This window comes from Podarcis cretensis, assembly GCF_951804945.1.
Source record: "Podarcis cretensis genome assembly, chromosome: 13".
Lineage (NCBI taxonomy): Eukaryota > Metazoa > Chordata > Lepidosauria > Squamata > Lacertidae > Podarcis > Podarcis cretensis.
The window spans coordinates 11256097-11279911 of record NC_137182.1 but is presented as its reverse complement, the minus strand read 5'-3'; the positions used below and the strand labels follow the sequence as shown (position 1 = coordinate 11279911).

At 49.0% G+C, this 23815-nt stretch overlaps 2 protein-coding genes across 5 annotated transcripts in view; one reads left to right on the top strand and one right to left on the bottom strand.

The window, feature by feature from the left end:
- Positions 1 to 18433, top strand: part of EZH1 (enhancer of zeste 1 polycomb repressive complex 2 subunit) — a 29410-nt gene extending 10977 nt beyond the window's left edge. For 2 of the 4 annotated variants that reach the window (XM_079949515.1, XM_079949513.1), the window contains exons 6-18: positions 1304 to 1477; positions 2098 to 2200; positions 3430 to 3593; positions 4517 to 4608; positions 6624 to 6801; positions 8201 to 8397; positions 8515 to 8606; positions 9540 to 9580; positions 9990 to 10115; positions 10271 to 10449; positions 11566 to 11661; positions 12624 to 12776; positions 12992 to 14083. In XM_079949515.1, the coding sequence (XP_079805641.1) occupies positions 1304 to 1477; positions 2098 to 2200; positions 3430 to 3593; positions 4517 to 4608; positions 6624 to 6801; positions 8201 to 8397; positions 8515 to 8606; positions 9540 to 9580; positions 9990 to 10115; positions 10271 to 10449; positions 11566 to 11661; positions 12624 to 12776; positions 12992 to 13165 (1769 nt within the window). In that variant the 3' untranslated portion in view covers positions 13166 to 14083. Of the gene's footprint in view, positions 1 to 1303; positions 1478 to 2097; positions 2201 to 3429; positions 3594 to 4516; positions 4609 to 6623; positions 6802 to 8200; positions 8398 to 8514; positions 8607 to 9539; positions 9581 to 9989; positions 10116 to 10270; positions 10450 to 11565; positions 11662 to 12623; positions 12777 to 12991; positions 14084 to 14476; positions 14562 to 14661 lie in introns of those variants that run through there. The other 2 variants (XR_013832415.1, XM_079949514.1) reach the window with 2 other exon arrangements.
- Positions 18434 to 21595: 3162 nt separating this feature from the next.
- Positions 21596 to 23815, bottom strand: part of CNTNAP1 (contactin associated protein 1) — a 50456-nt gene continuing 48236 nt past the window's right edge. The window contains exon 24 of the mRNA XM_079949276.1: positions 21596 to 23169. Coding sequence (XP_079805402.1) covers positions 22910 to 23169 — 260 coding nt within the window. The 3' untranslated portion in view covers positions 21596 to 22909. The remainder of the gene's footprint in view (positions 23170 to 23815) is intronic.

Sequence of the window (23815 nt, the reverse complement as noted above, 5' to 3'; positions counted from 1 at the left end):
AGCACGTCTGCGCATGTGCAAGCGGCGAAACCCAGAAGTAACTCTTTCTAGTACTTCTGGGTCGTCGCAGGACGTAACCTGAAAGAACGTAAGATGAGGTACCACTGTACTGGATTTGTGTGTCATCGTTGACATTACCATCATCGTTGTGATGACAGAGAAGCTGCATCTTTTCCACGCTTAAGTACCGTATTTTTCCTTCTATAACACGCAGATTTTTTCTCCTAAAAAGGAAGGGGAAATGTCTGTGCGTGTTATTGAGCGAATGTGTGGTCCCTGGAGCCAAATGGCGCGAGGGGAGGCAAAAAAAATCAGGCAAAAATCAAATCGCGTGTCTCGGAGAAGGGAAACCTGAAAAGAGGAAGCGGCTGCTTTCCTGCATTCTGCCTCAGGGTCTTACTGCCCACCCACCTCTGTTTCCTTGCTGTGTTTGCTCAAACGGAACAAAGAGCAGGGAAAGCCCCTCCCCTCCAGGCAAGCAGAGGGGGAAAGCAGAGTGTCGTCTCTGTGCTCCGTGCTGCTGAAAACATGCAGGAGGGGGAGAGAGAGAGAGAGGGAGAGAGAGAGAGAGAGAGAGAGAGAGAGAGCTGGCTGGCTTGGGTGGGTAGGTGAGGGAAAACCTTTGCCTTCCTTTCCTCCCTCCCGTTATACCCCTCTCCTGCATTCTTAGCCAGCTGCTTCTCTGCACACCCCTCTCGTGCTCCTTGTCCGTTCTGTGTTTTTCCTTCCCTCCCCACTTAAAATGTGGTTAAAAAGCATGGATCCACATGGATCCTCAGGATCTTTGCATTGGGTCAGCCCAAATTCACCATCAGAGCACATAGCATGTCCATGGCTACAGCCTGCCCCCCAAAAATCATGCACCCACTGTTGCCGGGGGCTGCAATGGTGCAAAAACGTGGTTACAAAACATGGATCCACATGGATCCTCAGGATCTTTGCATTGGGTCAGCCCAAATTCACCATCAGAGCACATAGCATGTCCATGGCTACAGCCTGCCCCCCCAAAATCACGCACCCACTGTTGCCTGGGGCTGCAATGGTGCAAAAACGTGGTTACAAAGCATGGATCCACAGGGATTCTCAGGATTTTTGCATTGGGTCACCCCAAATTCACCATCAGATCACATGTCTGTGGCCACAGCATGAAGCACAAAAATGATACATCCACTGTTTCATTCAGAATGTTTTTTCCCTTGTTTTCCTCCTCTAAAAACGATGTGCGTGTTATGGTCAGGTGCGTGTTATAGAGCGAAAAATACGGTATATGCCATCCCACCTTTCTCCCGATCCTCCCTTCCAGAAATGCTCTCAACGTCCGTCCTGATCAGCGATGCTGTGTTCCTGGAGCTGGTGGATGCGCTCAATCAGTACTCTGAGGAGGAAGAGGAAGGCCACGATGCTGCGGAAGGCAAACAGGAAGCGGCAAAGGACGAGCTGCCTGTCACCCGGAAGAGGAAGTGGCTTTCCGTGGAAGGTAAACCAGTTACCCTTCCAGCATCACCCTCCCCACTCCTATTACGGCGCACGGTGATGCTGTCAGAACCATATAAGCCTTGCTTGTTATACAGATTGGAGTACATTTCTGCTAAAATTCACAGCTCTTGTATCACCCCAGAAATGATGTCATCTTATGGAAGCCACCCAGCGCAAGTTTCCCTAAATTTGCTAGCATTTTTTGTCAATAGCAAGGCTGCTGCTATTGATCTGAGAAGGAGCAGGTTAAGGGCTGCTGCAAACACTCCACAATTCCTATGCGAAAGTTCCTTTTCTTGTAAGAACTAAATTTCAACTTACATTCAGATCAAGATGGCCGTGACGTGTGTATTTTGCTGCATGGGAAGCCTTGAGTGGCTACCTGCACGCTACATACAATAATTCCATGTAACCTGTTTGCTTTGTAGAATAAAATTGAGGGATTCCTCTATCTTCCACTTGGCGTATTATCTAATGCTTGTACGAGCATCTGCTTTACTTTTATAGGGTTTTTCCTAACTCTGCTCTGAGCCACTCCTATCTTGGAAGACTATTTCCAGGAGGGGAATAAAGTGCTTTAATTCAGAAATCACCACCCTTCCCTCCTTCCCTGTGATGCAGGCAACAAGAAATGTCTGAAGAAGCACTTTCCAAACGACATGATCTTCACTGCTCTTTCGTCAATGTTCCCAGAGAACGGCTTTCCAGAGGATATGAAGGAGAGGTAGCCGCTTTTTATTCCTGACACAGTCTTTTGGCTTTTCTAGTCATGGGTTGTAAGGGTAGGCTGAGTTATAAATTCCCAGGATCAGTAACTGGAATACAGTGGTACCTCGGGTTACATACGCTTCAGGTTACATATGCTTCAGGTTACAGACTCCACTAACCCAGAAATAATACCTTGGGTTAAGAATTTTGCTTCAGGATGAGAACAGAAATCGTGCTCCAGCGGCGCGGCAGCAGCAGGAGGCCCCATTAGCTAAAGTGGTGCTTCAGGTTAAGAACAGTTTCAGGTTAAGAACGGACCTCCGGAACGAATTAAGTACGTAACCAGAGGTACCACTGTACATGGTTTGCACAGCTTAACTTGTGAGTTTCAGCCATTGCTTCACAGTGTAGGTAGAGATGCTCAACTTAAATCAAGGTTTTCCCCTTAATTACTACAGTGGCCGCTCGGGTTGTGAAAGTGATCCATGCAGAACGCACGTTCACAACCCGCGTGTGCGCATGCGCGGGTTGTGATTCGGCGCTTCTGCACATGCACAAAGCACGATTTAGCGCTTCTGCGTATGCACGGCCACCGAAACCCGGAAGTAACCCATTCCGGTACTTCCCGATTTTGGCGGTCCGCAACCCAAAAAATGCAACCTGAAGCGGCTGTAGCTCCCTCCTGGTGTGTGTGCTGCCTTATTTTGGCCTCCCGCCACTGCAGTGTGAGACTCCGCTTCCTTGTTCAATGAAGCTTTGAGCAATATGCTCTGTAGGCCTATGCCCTGCCATGCACTTGGTTTCCTGTGTGCTAAAGTCTGGACCAGGTGGGCAGATCTTTGGGCACTGGGCAGCGGATGAATGTGGTTCATAAAAGGAGCTGGATTAGACGGCTTCTTGGCTCCGCTCTGAGTCTGTGATCCCAGAATCTGCAGCGTAATGAAGATTGTGCAGATATCTTGAGCTCCCTTGAATGTGTTCGGTTGTATTCCTGGGCGTAGTGTTTTGTGCTTGAGTAACACCCAAAGCGGCATCTGCCTCTTAGCAAGGAAACCCTGAAATGGCAACGCACTCCCTTTAAAAAAAGAAGAAGAATTATTTTAGAAAGTGGCAGGTGTTTTCAAGTCTGTCACCGATGCAAACTGTCCGTCCACCCAGCTGGCTCTGAGCTAATCGTCCTATCATTTGGAGCACCTTCTCGAGTGCCTTCGAGTGACTTTTGTATCCGCCTCACCCCCTCCACAGATACAGAGAACTGACAAAAGAGTCTGACCCAAATGTGCTCCCTCCCCAATGCACGCCAAACATCGATGGACCGTGTGCCAAATCTGTTCAGCGCGAGCAGGCCCTGCACTCTTTCCACACTCTCTTCTGCAGGCGCTGCTTCAAGTACGACTGTTTCCTCCATCGTAAGTTTCTGACACAATCCCCGCCTCTCTCACCCCGGCCTTTTCTGTTCCAGCTTTCAAATTCAGGGGGAAGCAGTGGCTATTCCAAAGCGGTTGCATCCAAGTATTTAAGGTGGCCCAGATGCTCCCTATGACACGGGAAACGTTCCCTACAGATCTTAGCCAGTCTTGTCTTGCCAGGTCCATAGCAGGATCCACCTGCTCCTCTGTAAATGTATCCATACCCACCATTTGGAATGTGCCTCTGCAAAAAGTTGCCCTAGAGAAAGTCCCTGCCTGCCTGCTTATCCATTCACCCACCTGTCTACCCCAGAGTGGTTTAACAACATCTGTAAAATGCATGTCATGATTACAAACCATAATTCATTTGCAGGCAAACATTTCAGTTAAAATTCCTGTTGGTTAGCTCAGGGTTTCCCAAACTTGGGTCTCCATCTGTTTTTTGTTTTTGGACTACAGTTCCCATCATCCCTGACCACTGGTCCTGCTAGCTAGGGACGATGGGAGTTGTAGTCCAAAAAGACAGCTGGAGACGCAAGTTTGGGAAACCTTGGTTTAGCTCTTGCAATGCTAACAGTAAGCTCAATAATTTGGATAATTCATCCGTAATGAAACATTGCAAGATTAATTAACAGCACATGAAAGACACGAGAAATTTCTCAAGTTCTTGGGGAGGATAGATTTTCTTTCTTAAATGCCCCCTAATCCACCCCAATCTTGCATTCTTAACTCTGGTGTGCTGGATATGGGTGGGGTTATTACCAAGTTCTCCCAAACTTGTAATGGTAACTTTTATTATTTAGTGCCGGATTTGGGGTGTTCTCACAGGAAGGGGGAGGCTGGACTTCTGATGAGGACCAGAGTGACAGGTGATCTTGTCAGCTTCTCATTGTAACCCAGACAAAATGGCTTCTGTCTTCTAGCTTTTCACGCTACTCCCAACGTTTACAAGCGGAAGAACAGAGAAACCAAAATTGAAATGGAGCCTTGCGGGCCAGAGTGCTTCCTGTGGTTGGTATGTTGGGTAGAGGTTACGTTGGGGTGGGAGAGAGATGTACACTTAGGAAGAAGATATTCTGTTCAGAACACTTAAAAGTGAAGAATCTAGGGTGTTATATGTTGGAGCAAGGGACGCAGGTGGCGCTGTGGGTTAAAGCCTCAGCGCCTAGGACTTGCCGATCGAAAGGTCGGCGGTTCGAATCCCTGCGGCGGGGTGCGCTCCCGCTGCTCGGTCCCAGCGCCTGCCAACCTAGCAGTTCGAAAGCACCTCCAGGTGCAAGTAGATAAATAGGGACCGCTTCCCAGCGGGAAGGTAAACGGCGTTTCCGTGTGCGGCTCTGGCTCGCCAGAGCAGCGATGTCACGCTGGCCACGTGACCCAGAAGTGTCTCCGGACAGCGCTGGCCCCTGGCCTCTTAAGTGAGTTGGGCGCACAACCCCAGAGTCTGTCAAGACTGGCCCGTACGGGCAGGGGTACCTTTACCTTTACCTTTATATGTTGGAGCAAAGGGATGCGGGTGGCGCTGTGGGTTAAACCACAGAGCCTAGGACTTGCCAATCAGACGGTTGGCGGTTTGAATCCCTGCGACGGGGTGAGTTCCCGTTCCTCCGTCCCTGCTCCTGCCAACCTAGCAGTTCGAAAGCACGTCAAAGTGCAAGTAGATAAATAGGTACCACTCCAGCGGGAATGTAAACGGTGTTTCCGTGCGCTGCTCTGGTTCGCCAGAAGCGGCTTAGTCATGCTGGCCACATGACCCGGAAGCTGTACGCCGGCTCCCTCGGCCAATAAAGCAAGATGAGCGCCGCAACCGCAGAGTCGGCCACGACTGGACCTAATGGTCAGGGGTACCTTTACCTTTACCTTTACCTTTATGTTGGAGCAAAAAAAAAAAAGAGAGGGGAATTCTTTAGCACCTTTTAAGGCTAGCACATTTATTGTGCCATACCTTTTCATGGTCCGCAATCCACTTATTAGAGGTAGCACTATTTGTTCTCTCTGTCTCATGCACACACACATTGACAGAGAGAGAATTTCTGTGTAACCTTGAATGTATACAAGATAACCGTAGCCATTCACAGCAGCAACAAGTGATTGTAACACAGTCATCCTTGGTTTGTTGTGCTGGTTAACACCTGTAAGTGGAAAATGAAACTGTTGCCTCCATTCTGGCCTGAATGAATAGTATCAAATTTCCTGATCAGTTCCAAGTAAGTAACTGCATGCCAGAGTCTCCCTTATTCTTTTGTTGAAGAATGGCAACTTGTAAGGCCAGTCTTGGGAGAGTGTTAAGTTCTCCAGGTGGTTTCCGAATGTTTGTTTTATTTACTTTTATTTAAAAGCTTTGTTCTTTAGCTACAAAAGGCTCACAATGTGGCTTACAAAAATCACTAGTAAGCAAGCCCTTTTTATGTCAGATTGGCATCATTTTATTATTTTATTTTGAGAATGACGTGTTTGTTCTGTGTGCAGAATATAGAAGCATTACTGGCAAATAATTGCTAATAGAACAACATTTCAAATTCCCCACCCCCAGCACTCTGATACAGTGGTGCCCCACAAGACGAATGCCTCGCAAGACGGAAAACTCGCTAGACGAAAGAGTTTTCCGAAACGAATTTCCTATGGGCTTGCTTCGCAAGACGAAAATGTCTTGCGAGTTCCTGTGGTTTTTTTCCCCCTTTCCCCCCCCTTTTTCTAAGCCGATAAGCCGCTAAAAGCCGCTAAACCGCTAATACCGCTAATCCGCTAAGCCGTCAATGGGCTTGCTTCGCAAGATGAAAAAACCGCAAGACAAAGAGACTCGCAGAACGGATTCTTTTCGTCTTGCGAGGCACCACTGTACTGACCTGAAACCCACCATTGTTCATCAACAACAGGAACTTCAAAGGCAGGTGCTAGCCTGGTCCTGCTAGCAAGGGATGATGGGAGTTGTAGTCCAACAACAGCTGGGGGCCCAAATTTGAGATACGCAGCACTAGGGAATCCCCATGTCTCTGTGTCTGGGCTCTTCTAATGAAGATTTGCTTATAGGAGGGAGCCAAGGAGTTTGCTGTGCTGCACAACCCGCGCTCCAAGTGCTCTGGACGACGTCGCCGCAGGCATCTCACACTCAATAACACTTCCAGCGCTTCCGCCTCCACGAGCAACGAAGCGAAAGAAGGCGATAGCGACAGAGACACGGGCAATGACTGGGCCTCCAGTTCCTCTGGTACTTGACAGATCCTCTCATTGCCCTGTGGGAAGGGTGTGTGTGTGTGTGTGTGTGTGTGTGTGTGCAGGAGCTGCAGGAATCGTGGCCCACAGCAGTTCCTGCTGAGCAAGGTCTTGCTGTGCTTCTTGGGGTTGCTAGTGAAACAGATTGAAGGAGATGTGCAGCCTGCTGTTTTCAAGGCAGAGCTCCTCCAGAATTTACTGTATTTTTTGCGCCTAGGTTTTAGAGGGGGAATGCAAGGAAAAAAGATTCTTTAAAGGGAGCGCAGAGCAGAGCCTGTATGCATCCCAGGCTCTGCTCAGCGCTCCCTTGAAAGAGCCGCGTGGAGCGTGTGTGCGGCTCTTCGGGGCTTTTCCCTGAGGAGGGAGAAGGGCAGCCCGTCAGCTCGTGAAAGGGAGCTCTTGGGGGCTTTTCTGGGAGGTGGAGAAATGGCTCTGTCCCTTCCCCCACCTCCCGCAAGAGGCGCGTGTTAAGCCAGAAGCCAGGACAGAAGCGGGATCGTTGTGCCGCTGGCTGTCCTGGCTTATGGGATAATAATAATAATAATAATAATAATAATAATAATAATTTATTATTTATACCCCGCCCATCTGGCTGGGCCTCCCCAGCCACTCTGGGCGGCTTCCATAGAAACCAAAAATACAGTAAAATATCACACGTTAAAAACTTCCCTGAACAGGGCTGCCTTAAGATGTCTTCTGAATGTCAGGTAGTTGTTTATCACTTTGACATCTGCTGGAAGGGCGGGCACCACAACCAAAAAGGCCCTCTGCCTGGTTCCCTGTAGCTTTGCTTCTCGCAATGAGGGAACCGCCAGAAGGCCATTGGCGCTGGACCTCAGCGTCTGGGCAGAATGATGGGGGTGGAGATGCTCCTTCAGGTATACTGCGTGCAGCCTCTCCCGGGCAGCGGGATGAAGGCTCCCCCAAGAGCCTCGTGAAGCGTGTGTGCGGCTCTTGGGGGCTTTTCCCCGAGGAGGGAGAAGGGACTGACAAGCTGCCCTTCTCCCTCCTCGGGGAAAAGCCCCGAAGAGCCGCACACAGGCTCCACACGGCTCTTTAAAGGGAGCGCTGAGCAGAGCCTCCCGCCTGCATTCGCTCCATAAGACACACACACACTTCCCCTTACTTTTTAGGAGGGGAAAAGTGCGTCTTATAGAGCGAAAAATACGGTACTTCCAAACAGAGCTTAATCCCAGAACCTGCTTTCTGCGTCCAGGTTCAAGCCTGGAGTGGGGTTAGAGATAAAAGCATCTGATAAAAGCCTACTTTTTTTTTTTTTTTTTTTTTTTTTTGAGGATTGTCCCGTGGCAAAAGGGACCAGTAGCTCCTTTGCAGCTTGCTTTTTTAGGCGGATCCTCTTCCAACCTTTTGTGTTTGTTCTCGTGTTGCCCTAGAGGCAAACTCACGTTGCCAGACCCCAACCAAGCCGAAGCTGAGCCCTGCCTCTTCACAGCCCTTCGTGGCTGACATGCCGCTGGAGCCTGTTGAGTGGACCGGAGCCGAGGAGTCCCTCTTCCGCGTCTTCCACGGGACTTACTTCAACAACTTCTGCTCAATCTCTCGGCTCCTGGGAACCAAGACCTGCAAGCAGGTATGGTGGACCTCTGAGTGGCTGGGAAAACCAGACCGCCAGCAGCACCAGGCATCGCATGTGCAAAGTTCCTGACGCTGAAAGTCCCTTGAACGAGCTGCATTTCTCTCCTGGCAGGTCTTTCAGTTTGCAGTAAAGGAGTCCTTGATCATGAAGCTGCCCATAAATGAGCTCTTGAATCCTTCCCAGAAGAAGAAGAGGAAGCACAGGTGTGTGGCCAGGACAGCCTGTCCAGTAGGAGGCTCACGAGGAAGTCCCACGTAAAAATAGTTCCATTGGGCTACAGAATATAGTTGCCCCTTGATGAAGCCAATGGGAAGGGCAGGGATTGCTCAGGACAAATGAATCCCTAGCTGTTGTTTCTGCTTTTCCAGACATATTGAGGAAAAGGGTCAAACATGTAAGATGTGGCTGTTTCATGCCCACGCCCCTCTCTGAGTGTTGTTTGGCTGGAAAGACCCCTGCCGCCCATATTGCTGTTCCCCCAGCTCCCAGTTCCTCTGGGAAGAATATGTCAGGGAAGATCAGGATAGAAGCTACTGAGCCTTGGGGATTCAGCATGGTGTGTCATCAGGATTAAAACTGGGTGTGGCAATCACACAGGGTCCCTGGACGTTTCACCGTCTATTGATCCCTGTGCCACCACTTTATTTCCCGCTGCCACCACCCAGGCCCTACCTGGTACAATACTGAGTCCAGTTAAATTGGAACATAAACTTTTGTTTATTTATTGCTGTTTAACAAGCGTGTGGTTTCATAAACAGTATCGGTCAATGACATTCACGGGCTGCCTATCCAGACCTATAACTTCCGCTACCTGCTCTCACTCAATAAACCACCTCTCATATTTACTTGTCTGCCTAGCCCCTAACTGTTCCTGACTCAGCCTATTTCGCTACACTAACTCAACCTACCCACAGACTCTATCCCAATTCACTCCCACTCCAACCAACCAGCCAACTCCCAACAAACTCCCCTGTCGCCCCTCCCAGAGCTGGTTTTATAGTCCCTCTGACTCCACCCCCCTGGGTTCTGATAGGGTAACTTGTTTAACTATTTCACCTCCAGCACTCATATGGTAACATCACACTGGGGCATTCTTTTCTCTCTCCTCTCTCCCCCTGCCCCTGTCTCCAACAAAGGCTCTGGGCTGCTCACTGTCGGAAGATCCAGCTTAAAAAAGGTACTGTGCATTCTCCCCCAACAATGCCCCGGTTCGATTTTCTGCCCAACTGGAAATTTGGGGGGGGGGTCCAGAATGTCAACAGGCACCCAGTTTTGCCATGCCTGTAGTCTTTCCTGTTTGAATCTTGAACAGAATCCCCTTGTTGCTTTCCCTAAGGCAGTGCCATTCAAGTCAGAGCAGGTATTCCCTCATTGCCCTTAGTGTTATTTAAAGAAAAGCTATGATTGCCAAGGTCTCAAAAGGGTAGACTCTTGTCATTCAGGCCCTATTCTAGCGCTAGGTGAAGCTGAGTGGGGCCCTCTGCGTGTGGGGCACACTGTCCGTTGGGGGTCTCCTGTCTGTCTGACCCTCAAACTTCCACGGGGCTCAGCTCACAGCTTCCCCCCCCCCCTTTCTCTTTGTGCAGACAGCTCCTCCACTCAGGTGTACAACTACCAGCCCTGCGACCACCCGGACCACCCTTGCGACAGCTCCTGCCCGTGCATCATGACCCAGAATTTCTGCGAGAAGTTTTGCCAGTGCAATCCCGACTGTAAGGGGCGAGGCACTAGGCCGGGCTGGAAAATCCTGGCGCGTGGCGTTCCAGGAAGAGTGGGCAGGCACTCGGCCTCACGTGGGTTTGTTTTCCGTCTTTCTCATGACGCGCGAGTCCCTTTGAAATGTGTCTCTGTTCTTTTCTCCTGCAAGGCCAGAACCGTTTCCCGGGCTGCCGGTGCAAAACGCAGTGCAACACCAAGCAGTGCCCATGCTACCTGGCGGTCCGAGAGTGTGACCCGGACCTCTGCCTGACCTGCGGCGCCTCGGAGCACTGGGAATCCAAGGTGGTCTCCTGCAAGAACTGCAGCATCCAGCGGGGTCTTAAGAAGGTATATCTCTGTTCAGAGAGTGGAGAGGAGAGAGAAGATTAGTCGAGATTGCATGCTGTGGGTTGGTGCTAATGAAAAGGTGTGGATATTTGAATTTGCTGTGGAAGGGGTGGGGGCGGAACGGGGAAAGCCTGCATAGGAATTCTGTGCAACTGACGTATTCTGCATAACTCCTTTTGCTTCTGCTAGCCATCGGGAGGAGCAAGAAGTAATGACCAATGCTCAACCCCAAGTATTTCTCATTATTTCTCGCTCCTCCCCATCGCTAGTGGAAGCAAACTGGGCTATGCAAAATACATCAGTTGCACAGACTGATGTGTTTTGCGTAACTCGTTTGCTTCCGCTAGCCATGGGGAGGAGCAAGTGGAAGCAAACAGACCACTGTAAACACTTCGGCAGGTCTTAAATAGCTCTTGTGATGTTACATAGACTTCGGATACGATGGAGGAATGGAAAAACAGGAGGATTTATAATAATGCAGCTGGAAAAGCTAACCAAAGAACCCTCAGAAGGGAGGAGGGAAGCCTTGAGATTCGGGGGAATCCTGTGTAATTCTTATTATTTGCGATTTTGAGCGTGAATGAATTTGTAAAAACCACTTAAAAACGAAGAAGAGAAATGCTCAACCCCAACGCCATTCTTTAGTGGGAATGCTAAGTAGGTTTCACAGCTTCGACAAGCGTTTCTGGCCTTATTTCCACAGCCGTAAGGGCTAAGCAGCTTGCTTTTCCAAAGGGGATCCTCTGAGCATCGCTGCTCCAGGCTCAGAGCACCAACGGATTGGGAGCTTTGTGTTAGAGCAGGCTTCCTCAACCCCGGCCCTCCAGATGTTTTGAGACTACAGTTCCCATCGTCCCTGCTAGCTAGGGATGATGGGAATTGTAGTCCGAAGCGTCTGGAGGGCCGAGGTTGAGGAAGCCTGAGTTAGAGCATCAACGGATTGGGGGTCTTCCAGAACGCATGTGGGTAGTGGATAACGGCTGTCTTGAAGGGGGCCTGGAGTACCTATTTGGTCCCTCCCAGCCCTCTGAGTTCCTGGGTCAGTGTGGTCTGCCGCCACTTTCCCAGGGACCCGGCAGGGCAAGCTGAGGCACCTTCCATCTCTCCTCCTCTTAGCACCTGCTGCTCGCCCCATCGGATGTTGCCGGGTGGGGAACCTTCATCAAGGAGGCGGTGCAGAAGAATGAATTTATCTCTGAGTACTGCGGGGAGGTGAGTTGGGAGGCAGGATGTGGCATGGGAGCTCCAAATTCCTCTCTGGCGCAGCCTTCCTCTGCTCTGTTGGTGTCAAAGGGGGTGGGTGGAGGGGGTGGGGCAGCAAATCAAAGATTTCTGGGCATCCCACCTCCATGATCTCATAAGGCGGGAAAGGGACTTCGTGGAGGAAGCGCAGCTTTCTTTGGTCAGGTCTGGCGTTGGATGGGAAACCTGCGCAATTGTCAAATCCTTCCCCAAAGTGCGTTTTGTGGCTAGCTCTGGTTTTGCCGTCCCCCCCATAGCCCAAAGGCTAAGATGAGGCAGCTGGAAATTGCCTACCATTGGATTTTGGGGCGCTTCCTGGGTCAGCAGTCCTTCTAAGTAATGGCACCTGGGGCTTGAAGATCCAGGCAGACAGCCTCTGCGTTTGTGATCATTTGTGGCCAGCTGACGTGGGCTGTGGTTGGGGAAAACTTTCTAGGCAGTCATGATGCTATTCTCTTGGGGGAGGGGGGCATATTGCAGCGCATAGCCAGTGATCTGTGCTGTTCTACGGGAAAGTGAGGCTGAGCTAGGGTTAGGTGCTCTCTTCTCCATGACTATACAGTGGTACCTTGGAAGTCGGAACGGAATCCTTTTGACTTCCAAAACGTTTGGGAACCAAGGCGCGGCTTCCGATCGGCCGCAGAAAGCTCCTGCAGCCAATCGGAAGCCGCGTCAGATGCTCGACTTCCGAAAAACATTTGCAAACCGGAACACTCACTTCCGGGTTTGCAGTGTTTGGGAGCCAAAACATTTGACTCGCAAGGCATTCGGGATCCAAGGTATGACTGTATTAGCTCCCCCGCTGTGCTGTTTCTTGCAGGGAATGTGTGCTGGTCTTTTTCCGCTTTGGGGGGGGGGCTCTTGTCTGCCCGATCTAGGGGTTCTTTGAGGGAGGTTGATCCCTGTAACAACCCTATCTGCTTGCTTGACAGGATCTGACTTGGTCTCCTTTTGCCCACTCACTGGCTTTTATCTATTGTCCTTCCTTCCTTGCTTGCTTCAGCTCATCTCTCAAGATGAGGCTGACCGACGTGGGAAGGTCTATGACAAGTACATGTCCAGCTTCCTCTTCAACCTCAATAACGGTAACTGACCGCGTCGGATCAGTGACACAATCCTGAGTAACGGAAGGGGAAGGGGATGGGGGAAAGCAATTTGCATGGTAGTGGCAATGGAGGAACCCCTCCCCCCAAAAAAAATCCAGCCCCTCTGCTTGGTTTGGAGAGAGGCAGTTCAGCTTTTTCAATAGGGCCCCGTAGTGTCTGTGGTCTCTTTAGCTCTGCTTTTCTTCCCCGGACAGATTTCGTTGTTGACGCCACCCGGAAAGGCAACAAAATCCGGTTTGCAAACCACTCTGTCAACCCCAACTGTTACGCCAAAGGTAAGATGGGTGGGCTCAGCGACTGTTCTGTGGGAGCAGAATAGCTCCTCGGTGTCTTTCTCACACACCCACACACACCCACTAAATAAATAAAGCAGACATGGTAGGGAATGCATTTTTAAATAATCAGGTCAGATAAAGATGACCACAGCAAAGTGGTTCTGTAGTCAAAACCCCCGGAAATGTGGCTGCAGGTTTTTGAAAGTAGAAATCTTCGGTAGAATCGGTTTTCCTGGAAGGGGAGTCTTTGAGCATGGATAATAATAATAATAATAATAATAATAATAATAATAATTATTATTTTTTATTTATACCCCGCCCTTCCCAGTTCAAAAACTGGGCTCAGGGTGGCTAATGACAAATTTAAAACACTTAATTATAAAAGCAACATAAAATACAGTATAAAAACATGAATAACAATAAAATTCAAAAATCAGTTTAGGGGAAATAAGCATTAGGTAACCCCCAGGGCTAGCTGGCTGAATTGGTCCTACTTGGGCCAGCGAGGAGACCAGGGGAGAATTAGCAGTGGGGTCTCAGAGCAGGTGATCTTCATAAAAGGGGAGGAGGAGGGAAGGGAAGGGAAATAAAAGATCAGGCTGAATTCAAATTAAAGGCCAGGTGGAATAGCTCTGTCTTACAGGCCCAATGGAAGGAGGTTAAATCCTGAAGGGCCCTAGTCTCATGGGACAGAGCATTCCATCAGGTCGGAGCCATCACTGAAAAGGCCCTGGTGGAGGATAGTCTGACTTCCTTAGGGCCCGGGACCTCTAAACTATGGTTATTAATGGACCCTAAGGTCCTCTGCGGGGTATACCAGAAGAAGCGGTCCCGTAGATACGAGTGCCCTATCAGGGGTTCTGGGGGAAAAGGGAGTAACATCCTGCAGCTGTGGGGGAGAAACAAGAAGCTTAGATGAGATGAAGGCTCAGTGTCTGAAAGCCCTAATTCAGATACTGCTGGAAGCCAGACTCACTCCACTGAGTGCCTCTTGCAAAATCCAGAATGGCAAAAAGAGAATGACCGTCTAATGGATTTAAGAAATAGAATGGCTGTCTAATGAATTTAAGAAATAGATTCTAGCATTTAATAAGAGCTTTTGGGTTTCTAGTCTTCGTAAATAAAATGAGGGGAGGGGGGAGGTTTGGATTAACCAGTTACTGTTGTCTATGCCAGTTTGATGCTTATGTGCAAAAATAGATTCTGGCTGTGAAGATACCATCTGGAACCTTCTTCCCAAGTTTTGCTGTGTCTTAGCAAGTACCTTGAACTCGGGACCACGTACGTGGATGGTTGGTGGGTGGCCGGGACCCTGAGGAGCTGGTGGGGGAGGGAGGGAGGAGCGATTGTCATACATTGATGTGGCCGAGCAACTGACGCGCTCCCTCTCTTGCTCTGACTCAGTGGTGATGGTGAACGGAGACCACCGCATTGGGATCTTTGCCAAGAGAGCCATCCAGGCCGGTGAAGAGCTGTTTTTCGATTACAGGTGAGAATGCGTGCGACAGGGAAGGCGCGCAAGCTTTTTAGCTCTGGGCGGTGCTGAGAAGTTGCGGAGGAACCTCCACGTTGCTTTCTCTTCTCCGCAGGTACAGCCAGGCAGACGCGCTCAAATACGTTGGCATAGAAAGAGAAGGCGAAATAATCTAGCTGTGCTCCCAGCAGGCATCACCACACCCTATCCATGCTGCTTCCCTTGTTGCTGTGTGTGTCGTGAGCGCTTCATTCCATCCAGGTCCCTCTTCAGAGAAGGAAAGGAGGAGCAGGAGAGGCCCACAAACATCCTCCAGAAGTGAGATTCTGACTTCCAAGGCCTGAGCTGGGGAGCACTTCTCAGTTACCGTCGGAGGAAAATTCAGAGGTGCTGAAAAGGCGCTTGAGCCCTGCCCCGTGCAGAATGAGCCTGGGGTTGGGACACTGGGCTTTGTGGGCTCTGTTGGTCGTTTGCGGGGAAGCCTGGTTTGAGCGGCAGGAAGTAGTATTTTCCTCTGGCTGCCTCCTCCCTTCTCTGCAGGCAAGAGCAACACAAGTGAGAACCCCAGCTGCAGGGAAGGATGGGCCATGAAGTGCTAAGCACAGGAGGTCATGGGAGCAAGGAATTCGTATAGGCTAAGGAGCTATAGATAAAAGCAAAGAGAATGGGCACATACAGATATGGGCAGAAAGGTGAGGAGGAGTGTTTGGGGCAGGTAAGGTGGGTTGATAAGATGGGGCAGAGGGCTGTAGGAAGCGTCATGGCATGGGAGACGGGACGCAGACACCATCGGCTCTGGTTTGGGTCTCCCATGGTGGTGATTTGACCCCTTCTGTTGGTTGCATTAGGGCATAATGGGGCTTCTCCTCCCTGGCCATAATCGGGTCTCTTCCATCCCGTCAGTATGTGGTAGATATTGGGAGACGGGAAGTACAAAGCATTCTCGGAGTCCAGAGGAAGCCCCGGTTGTTTCCAGTCCTGCGAGGCTGACCCAAGAGTCCCTGCTGGTAGCGACAAAGCGACTGCGCAGAATGGTGCTGCAGCTGCACTGCCCAAGACCTGCTGTTTTGTTTTGTTTTGTTTTGTTTCTGTCCTCTCCCAAGCCCTCCAGCAGAATCTCAGGCCCTGCAGCGCTGGCAACACTCCACATTTGCTGAGTTCACATTTTTGGTCAGATTCTACCCCTTTAAGCTATTTTAAATAAATAAGTGAATGAATGAATAAATCAGCACCTTTGAAGCTGCAGGAGGTTTCATGCAAGGGATGTTTGGGGGTACGTGTCCCAGCTAGAATGAAACCTTACGAAATGCTGTTTCAGGGATGGTGTTTTGGGACTACAACTCCCATCTGCCCCTGCCAGTGTGGCCAGGGATGATGGGATGTGTAGTCTGTTCCTGACCAAATTCCTCTCCCTCAGAAATCAGGATTTCCCCCTGCCTATCGATGTACAAAACAAACAAGTTAGCATGCACTTTAGAATAATTTGCTCCACCAAGGGTAGGCCGTGGAGAGCTGGGCTCTCCATGAGCTGTAGAGGGTGGAAAGCTGAGTCGATGGCGTGAATTACTGTAAGGGCTGGATCCTCATCAGCTCCGGCGGTAATAATAGCCAGCTTTTCCTACTGTTGAGGTTATTTGCAGGCAGCAGCAGAAGACGAGACGTTCTTCTCAAAGTTTGGCATAGCAGCTGCTGCGTGTGACAGTCTTGTCCATTTAGAGGTGGCGAAAGAAGTTTTACACTATGGGGCTAGGTTTCGTATTAGTACAGTGGTGCCTTGCAAGACGAAATTAATTCGTTCCGCGAGTTTTTTCGTCTTGCGATTTTTTCGTCTTGCGAAGCACGGACTTTGGAAAAGCTTCAAAAAGCACCAAAGTCTTCAAAACCCCCCAAAAAGGCTACCACACCACGTGCTATGAGTTGCTCCTCGAAGTGAATGCACGGTTTTAAGAAAAAGGAAACAAACTCGCAAGACAAAGGAAACAACTTGCAAGACGTTTTCGTCTTGCGAAGCAAGCCCATAGGGAAATCTGTCTTGCGAAGCATCTCAAAAAACGAAAAACCCTTTCGTTTTGTGAGTTTTTCATCTTCCGAGGCATTCGTCTTGCGAGGTACCACTGTAGTATGCAGAGCTTTTGAATTCTATTATCTCCTGCATCATCAGGGAGCGGTTTCTTACTACCGGCAGAGAGCAACATTTTGGCCTAGTCTGAAGGATTTTCAGCCATTTCAGATCAAGATAGCTGCCTAATTGTAGAAGCTCCCGCATTTATTCCAAGTAGAACACTCTTTGAAAGGGTTCATTGGCCAAATCCCTTCCCCTGCCTGTCCCCCTGCCTGTCCCATGGATAGTGTCTAAACATGCGTAGAGTGTGTTTTCTCCTGTATATCTATAACCTTCCCTCTGTCATCTGGGATCAGGGCTTTCCAGGCAGGGGGACTGCGATTGCTGGACTGCCTAGACTTCCCAAATCTTTCTTGGAAATTAATCACAGAAAGAACTAAGCAGCAGTGACTGCGCCCCTTTCCCTATTGCTCATCTTTTCCCATCACCTGAATACTCGTGGTGGTGGGGAAACAAGGACATCTATCACACACATAGTCACTCAAACCATTTTACTCTGCTTCCCAACACGGATATTGATTCTGTTGTGAGAAAAGGAGGCCCAGCAGCTGCCAGATTGCAGTCCTCCTCCTCTCCCTGACTGTTGCTCATACAGAGCCTTCCACAGCAGCCCTTACCTGTAAAAATGCAAAGAAACAGACTAGTCCAATTGTGATGGGAGCTTTCTAGGGCAGCAGCCTTCTTCCGAGATTACGTGTGTGCGCGCTTGGTGCCGAAGTTAATAAAATAACTCCCACTCTTCGATGCATTAAATCAGGGTTTCCCAAGCTTGGGTCTCCAGCTGTTTTTGGACTACAACTCCCATCATCCCTAGCCAGCAGGACCAGTGGTCAGGAATGATGGGAATTGTAGTCCCAAAACAGCTGGAGGGCCAGGTTTGGGAAACACTGCGTTAAATGCTGCCTAAAGCCATGAAGGAGGCTAAGGTTCGGATTGCTATCTGCATAGCAGCAAGTCATTTTTGGTAGCAGGGAAGGTGGAATTGGAGGGTGAGATTAGCTATGGGGTTGTAGCTAAATAAAATAGATGCAAATGCACTTTTCCTCCTCAGCTACCTCTGCACCCAACTTTAGATTAAGGAGAATATGGTTCCTGGGGCAGACTGCAGTGGGAAGGTCTGCAACTCTCTGATTTGACCAATGGCTTGAAGTGCCAAACTGAGCTGCTGCCTTTTAGAAAGGAGCTATCCAGTGCTGAACCTGCCACTGGTTTTAAGGTGATGCAAGTTTTAATACTTTGCTAGGGGCTGGCTGGGCCTATAGTAATAGGCGCTTCATCTGCTCATCTCCGTTGCAAAAGTACCTTAACCCATAAAAAGGCATTGTTTGTGCAGCTGTTTGGGTGTTTGGACCTCACATCCATAGTGCATTCTGTTCCCTCTTATAATGCAAGCCTGTATCGCTTGACACTTTCGAGGCACGGCGCAGAGGTTGGCCGGGGCAGAGGCCTCCAGTCCCCTCCCAGAACATTTATAGCGTGGTAACGAGAGCAGGTTTAGCATGCAGCATTGTGAACTTGTATGCTTACTTCCACCCAACACAACACAACACAACACACACCAAAAGGAAGTTTAATGGAACTGCTCTTGTGTTGGAGAAATGGTGGGGGGCAGAGCAATTCCTCTCAAAGCTGCTCTTGTCTTGGCCTCTTCCTCCAACTCCTCTGGCTGCTTGTGTCTCTGTGCTTTGCTGCTGGCAACTTATGTGCACTTTATATATTATGGCTTGTAAGAGTTTTGTCTTAATAAAGTTGTAGTGACTGCTGAGTTAAGTCTGTGTCTTTTCCAGCTTGCCTGGGGACAGTAAGCTGGAGTGACCGTTTGTCTGACCAGGGGGGTCGGGGCCTTTGTTCAGCCTGCGGGCAAAAGTTGATAGAGCAGTCGTTGGGATACTTACCTCTCTGTGCAACATGGTGTCCTCTCCACCCATCCAAACAAGCAAGCAGGCAGTATTAGCACAGGCCAAGGGCAGGCAAAAACACTTGAGGAGGCTGAAGAGCAGGGGTGTTTGGGGCCCAAATAGAGAGATCTGGTCTAACCTCCTCCCCCTGGCACTTCCCACACCCTCAGGAGACCGAGGGACAGGACAGTACATGCATGTTTCGAGATGACAGCACTGTAACTGAGTAATGCATAAACAGCTTGAGATACACATGCATAGAATTGAAGAGTTGGAAGAGACCCTGAGAATCATCCCCATGACATTTGCATACGGCAGCGTTCCCCAAACTTGGGTCTCAGCAGTTTTTTAGACTACGCTTCCCAGCACCCCGATCATCTTGCTAGCTAGGGATGATGGGAGTTGTAGTCCAAAAACAGCTGGAGTATGGGAAATACTGGTATATAGGGTCTCACAGCAGAGGGGAAAGGGCAAAAAAGTGTGGGGTGATGATGTGCTTTCTACTTTGTTTTGTATTGCGCGTGTGGTTTGTGTCTCTGAAAATGCTTGCCTTACGAAGTCAGAGGTACCCAAAGGAATGTTTCATCTCAGTCATCCTACAAATAAAGGTCCATAAAAGGGGGGGGACCCATATTAAGACAGTGTCTTTATTAAGCTGACTGAAATGTCATGAACTGGTGTGCAAGCTTTTGATTTCCCTAGGCTAGGTGGCAATGAAAAGCAATGACAAACCTAGACATCATCTTAAAAAGCAGAGACATCACCTTGCCGACAAAGGTCCGTATAGTCCGTATAGCTATGGTTTTCCCAGTGGTGATGTATGGAAGTGAGAGCTGGACCATAAAGAAGGCTGATCGCCAAAGAATTGATGCTTTTGAATTATGGTGCTGGAGGAGACTCTTGAGAGTCCCATGGACTGCAAGAAGATCAAACCTCTCCATTCTGAAGGAAATCAGCCCTGAGTGCTCACTGGAAGGACAGATCCTGAAGCTGAGGCTCCAATACTTTGGCCACCTCGTGAGAAGAGAAGACTCCCTGGAAAAGACCCTGATGTTGGGAAAGATGGAGGGCACAAGGAGAAGGGGACGACAGAGGATGAGATGGTTGGATAGTGTTCTTGAAGCTACCAGCATGAGTTTGACCAAACTGCGGGAGGCAGTGAAAGACAGGAGTGCCTGGCGTGCTCTGGTCCACGGGGTCACGAAGAGTCGGAAACGACTAAACAACAACAACGCTAGATGATAAGAAAATATCCAATGAGAGAGAAAGCAGGAGGGAAAGAGAAAAGTGGAAGGTGTGGGCATTTGGTAAGAGTTTTGAGATGGCATGGCAGAGTAGCACCATTAGAAACTGAGATACGAAAGCTAGGAGCTAAATGGTACCTTCAACCTAGGTTATGGACACAACAACGGAATGTCTAGGTGCACTTTTTCTTTATAACAAGAATACAAAGCTGAGAATGAACAAACTGCAGCTAAAATATTATGTTCATTTTTCACATGGTCTAGTCCTTCCCCTGCCCACCCCCCTAATATTCTTAAGAGGGTCTCTCTTCCAGTCTTCAGAGAGTAGCTGGAGGTGGAGAGGCAGAAAAAGGTCCTCCTTACCTTCCACTCAGCAGTTTTAATCTGAAATCTTAGGCTCAGTACTGTGCCCAGAGCTCAGAAACTGCTCGCGTTAACAAAATTCCCTGTCGCAAAACGCACCTAGAACAATGGGAGTTTTGACCGTTGGGGAGAAGTAGCAGACATTTTGCGCAACTGAGGATGCATCCAGGCCGTCTGGGAAGAGGAAACGCATTTACAGCGACGGGTGATTCCACCCTCTCTTCAACACATGATGAATTTTCATGAGGACCTTTTTTTAAATAAAAAAAAAGTACAAGTTGCAGCAGAAAAGGGAAGAACAGACTTTGAAGACTGGGGGAAAAAGAAACTGAAATATAGACACCCTCTCCCCCCCCTCACCTGCTTATGGGTTGCTGGTGTTGTTGTTTTTAACTATTAACTTGATGAAGAGTTCTTTGGGAAACCGAGAGCTTGCATGCTATTTTGTGACATTTCGGTCGGCTTAAGAAAGCTGTTGCCTTAATGCAGAGTTCAAGGCAAGGGGTGCCCATCATTCTAGTGTTAGCTGTAGGAGCCAAGGTCTCTTCACCCTGTTGTTCACCATAGGAGCCACACATTTTGTGCTGGCCTTTGCAACAAACAATGTCCGGGTTTTCAGCTTTTATGTGTTGTGAGATCCGATTGCCTTGCATAGCTAGGGCAGCTCTAGCCGGTTTTGCTGCTGCTGTTCTCACCCCAGCACGTCGATTCTCTATGTGCAAAAAGAACGTGAGTCTAGAGCAGGAACTTTGCAGCAGTGGAGATTTTGAACCATCCTAACACACCCTCGGGACGCGGGTGGTGCTGTGGGTTAAGCCACGAAGCCTAGGACTTGCCGATCAGAAGGTCGGCAGTTCGAATCCCCACGACAGGGTGAGCTCCCGTTGCTCGGTCCCTGCTCCTGCCAACCTAGCAGTTCAAAAGCACATCAAAGTGCAAGTAGATAAATAGGTACCGCTCCAGCGGGAAGGTAGACGGCGTATCCGTGCGCTGCTCTGGTTCTCCAGAAGCAGCTTAGTCATGCTGGACACATGACCCGCAAACTGTACACCGGCTCCCTCGGCCAATAAAGCAAGATGAGCGCCGCAACCCCAGAGTGGGTCACGACTGGACCTAATGGTCAGGGGTCCCTTTACCTTTAACACAATGCTGGTGGTTGCTTGGACTAAGCCTGCAGCCTTTCTCAACCTGTGGGCCCCCAGATGTTGTTGAACTACAACTCCCATCACCCCTAGCTAGCAAGGCCAGTGCTCAGGGTTGATGGGATTTGTAGTCCAACAACATCTGGGGACCCACAGGTTGAGAACCACTGGAGGGCTGCCTGTTAAATCTCAATTCATAATTTAGATACTTTTGAACAACAGCCTTCACACCATCACCTCCCCACAAAATGACACAGGATCACGTCGTCATCGCCCTGACTTAACTTTCTTTACATTTATTTATTTAGGTAACCTTCACGTTTTGTCCAGACAAACAGCTCCTTAGAAAAAATAAACCGCCCAAGAATAGCCCTGGGCTTTTGGATAAAATAAATCCATTTTGCTTCTGCTACACAGTTTTTATCTTCTTAACATTTCACGAGTGAACTTAGCTTTTCAAAAGGTAGGGGGAGGAAGAGGGTCGGAAGAGTTACCGAAGAGCAAAACCTCCTTCCCCGAAGTAGCAAACTACAGACCACACAGACGACATCACTTCACTTGAAAAAACAGAACATCAGACTTCTGCTTTTGTGTTTTTTATACAAACCGATAGAATAAAAAAACTAGTCTGTCTAATAACCCACAACTAAAAGGGAAGAAGGGAAGGTAGAAAGAATCTTAAAATTCTCAAAACCCTGATTTACGAAAGCAGCAAAGTGGTAGCAAAGTGCGAGTGATCCTTCCATGCGCTGCAGCTGCACACAGAAATATATTTATATTTATATATATTTATATATATACTGGCAGGCAGGTACCTACATTGCACATTGGATTTCTCTCAGGGCACAATATAACGTGCCGAGATCTAAAATATGCTATATTGCATGGCTCGACTAATGGCTTTTTTTGTTTTTTAATTAAATGCTAAGCAATTAAGCAGGAAGACTATGTGCTAGTGAGTCACGCGTGAAAAGGCCAGAATGGATATTGCGTTGCATTTTCCCTTGTTCCGTAAAAACAAAATAAAAAGAAGAAAGTGCAATATTGACCGTCCAGTGTCTCTCTTCAAATGGCAAGGATCTGTGGAGTTTGGCCTGGAGGAAGTCCGGGCACGGGCTGCTTGCCACAGCCTGTCATGCGTCACCTCTGCCACCCCAATTTCACTCCAAAGGAGACTTTGCGCGGTCCAGAAAGAGGAGTGCAGAGAGACTTAATAGCTCTGGGGGTCGAGGAACAACCACCCTCAGGTATCATTTGGGCATCTTCTTAGGCACCAACCTGATCAAGAGATGAGAAACGGGACTGGGGAGAATCAGGCTATTAAAGGGAAAAAAAACTCGGGCTGGGGACCTTTGATTGACACCTGCCCATCGGTTATTGGATCCAACCGGAAGATGCAGCAACACTCCACAGGATGTGCAGGTGAAACAAGGCAGAGGCACCAGGAGGGCCGTTGTCTCGCAGTGGGGCTGTTGGGGGGGGAGAAGGTCGGCTTCCCAGAAAGTGGCACAGTTGGCAGTTCGGGTTTGGTCTTGCCAAAAGGCTGCAGCCAGCACCAGCGGAGGGAGGAATCGGCGCTCCTGGCTCCGGTCGGCTATTCGGTTTTGGACTCCTCCAAGATCTGCGGCAAGTTTTGATCCTTCCGCGAGGCGGCAGGCTTCGCCGGCGGGACGGAAGGGGCTCCGCCACCGCCACTGCTGCTGCCACCACCACCACCGCCACCGCTGCTGCTACTACTGTTGTAGTCCTGGATGGCCTTGGGCTCGTTCGTGTGGTACGAGCCCTTGTAGCGGTGATGGTGCAGATACATCAAGAGGAGAGCGGCCGCCAGCAGCAGGAGCAGGAAGAAAATCACTGAGGGGAAAAGGCGAGAGTGAAGGGGGAGGACGAGAATAACCCAGAAGCGAGGCTACACATGGGCAGGGCCATAGCTCCTTGGTAGACCATATGGGGTGCCTACAGGTGCCAGGTTCAACTCCCAGCTTCTCCAGTTATAACAACAACAACAACAATAATTGATAATAATTCATAATTCATAATAATTCATAATAATTACAGTTACAGATAGGTAGCCGTGTTGGTCTGCCATAGTCAAAACAAAATAAAAAAAATTCCTTCCAGTAGCACCTTAAAGACCAACTAAGTTAGTTTTTGGTATGAGCTTTCGTGTGCATGTGTATCTGAAGAAGTGTGCATGCACACGAAAGCTCATACCAAAAACTAACTTAGTTGGTCTTTAAGGTGCTACTGGAAGGAATTTTTTTATTTTTTTATTTTGTTCGTAATAATTAATAAATCATAATAATTAATAAATCATAATAATTAATAAATACTAATACTACTACTACTAATAATAATAATAATAATAGCGCTGGGACAGTGCTGGGAATGGCTGAGTTCTCCACATCATCATCATCATCAAAATAATAATAAATATTATTGTTTGTATTATTTATAGCCCACCCAACTGGCTGGGTTTCCCCAGCCACTCTGGGCGGCT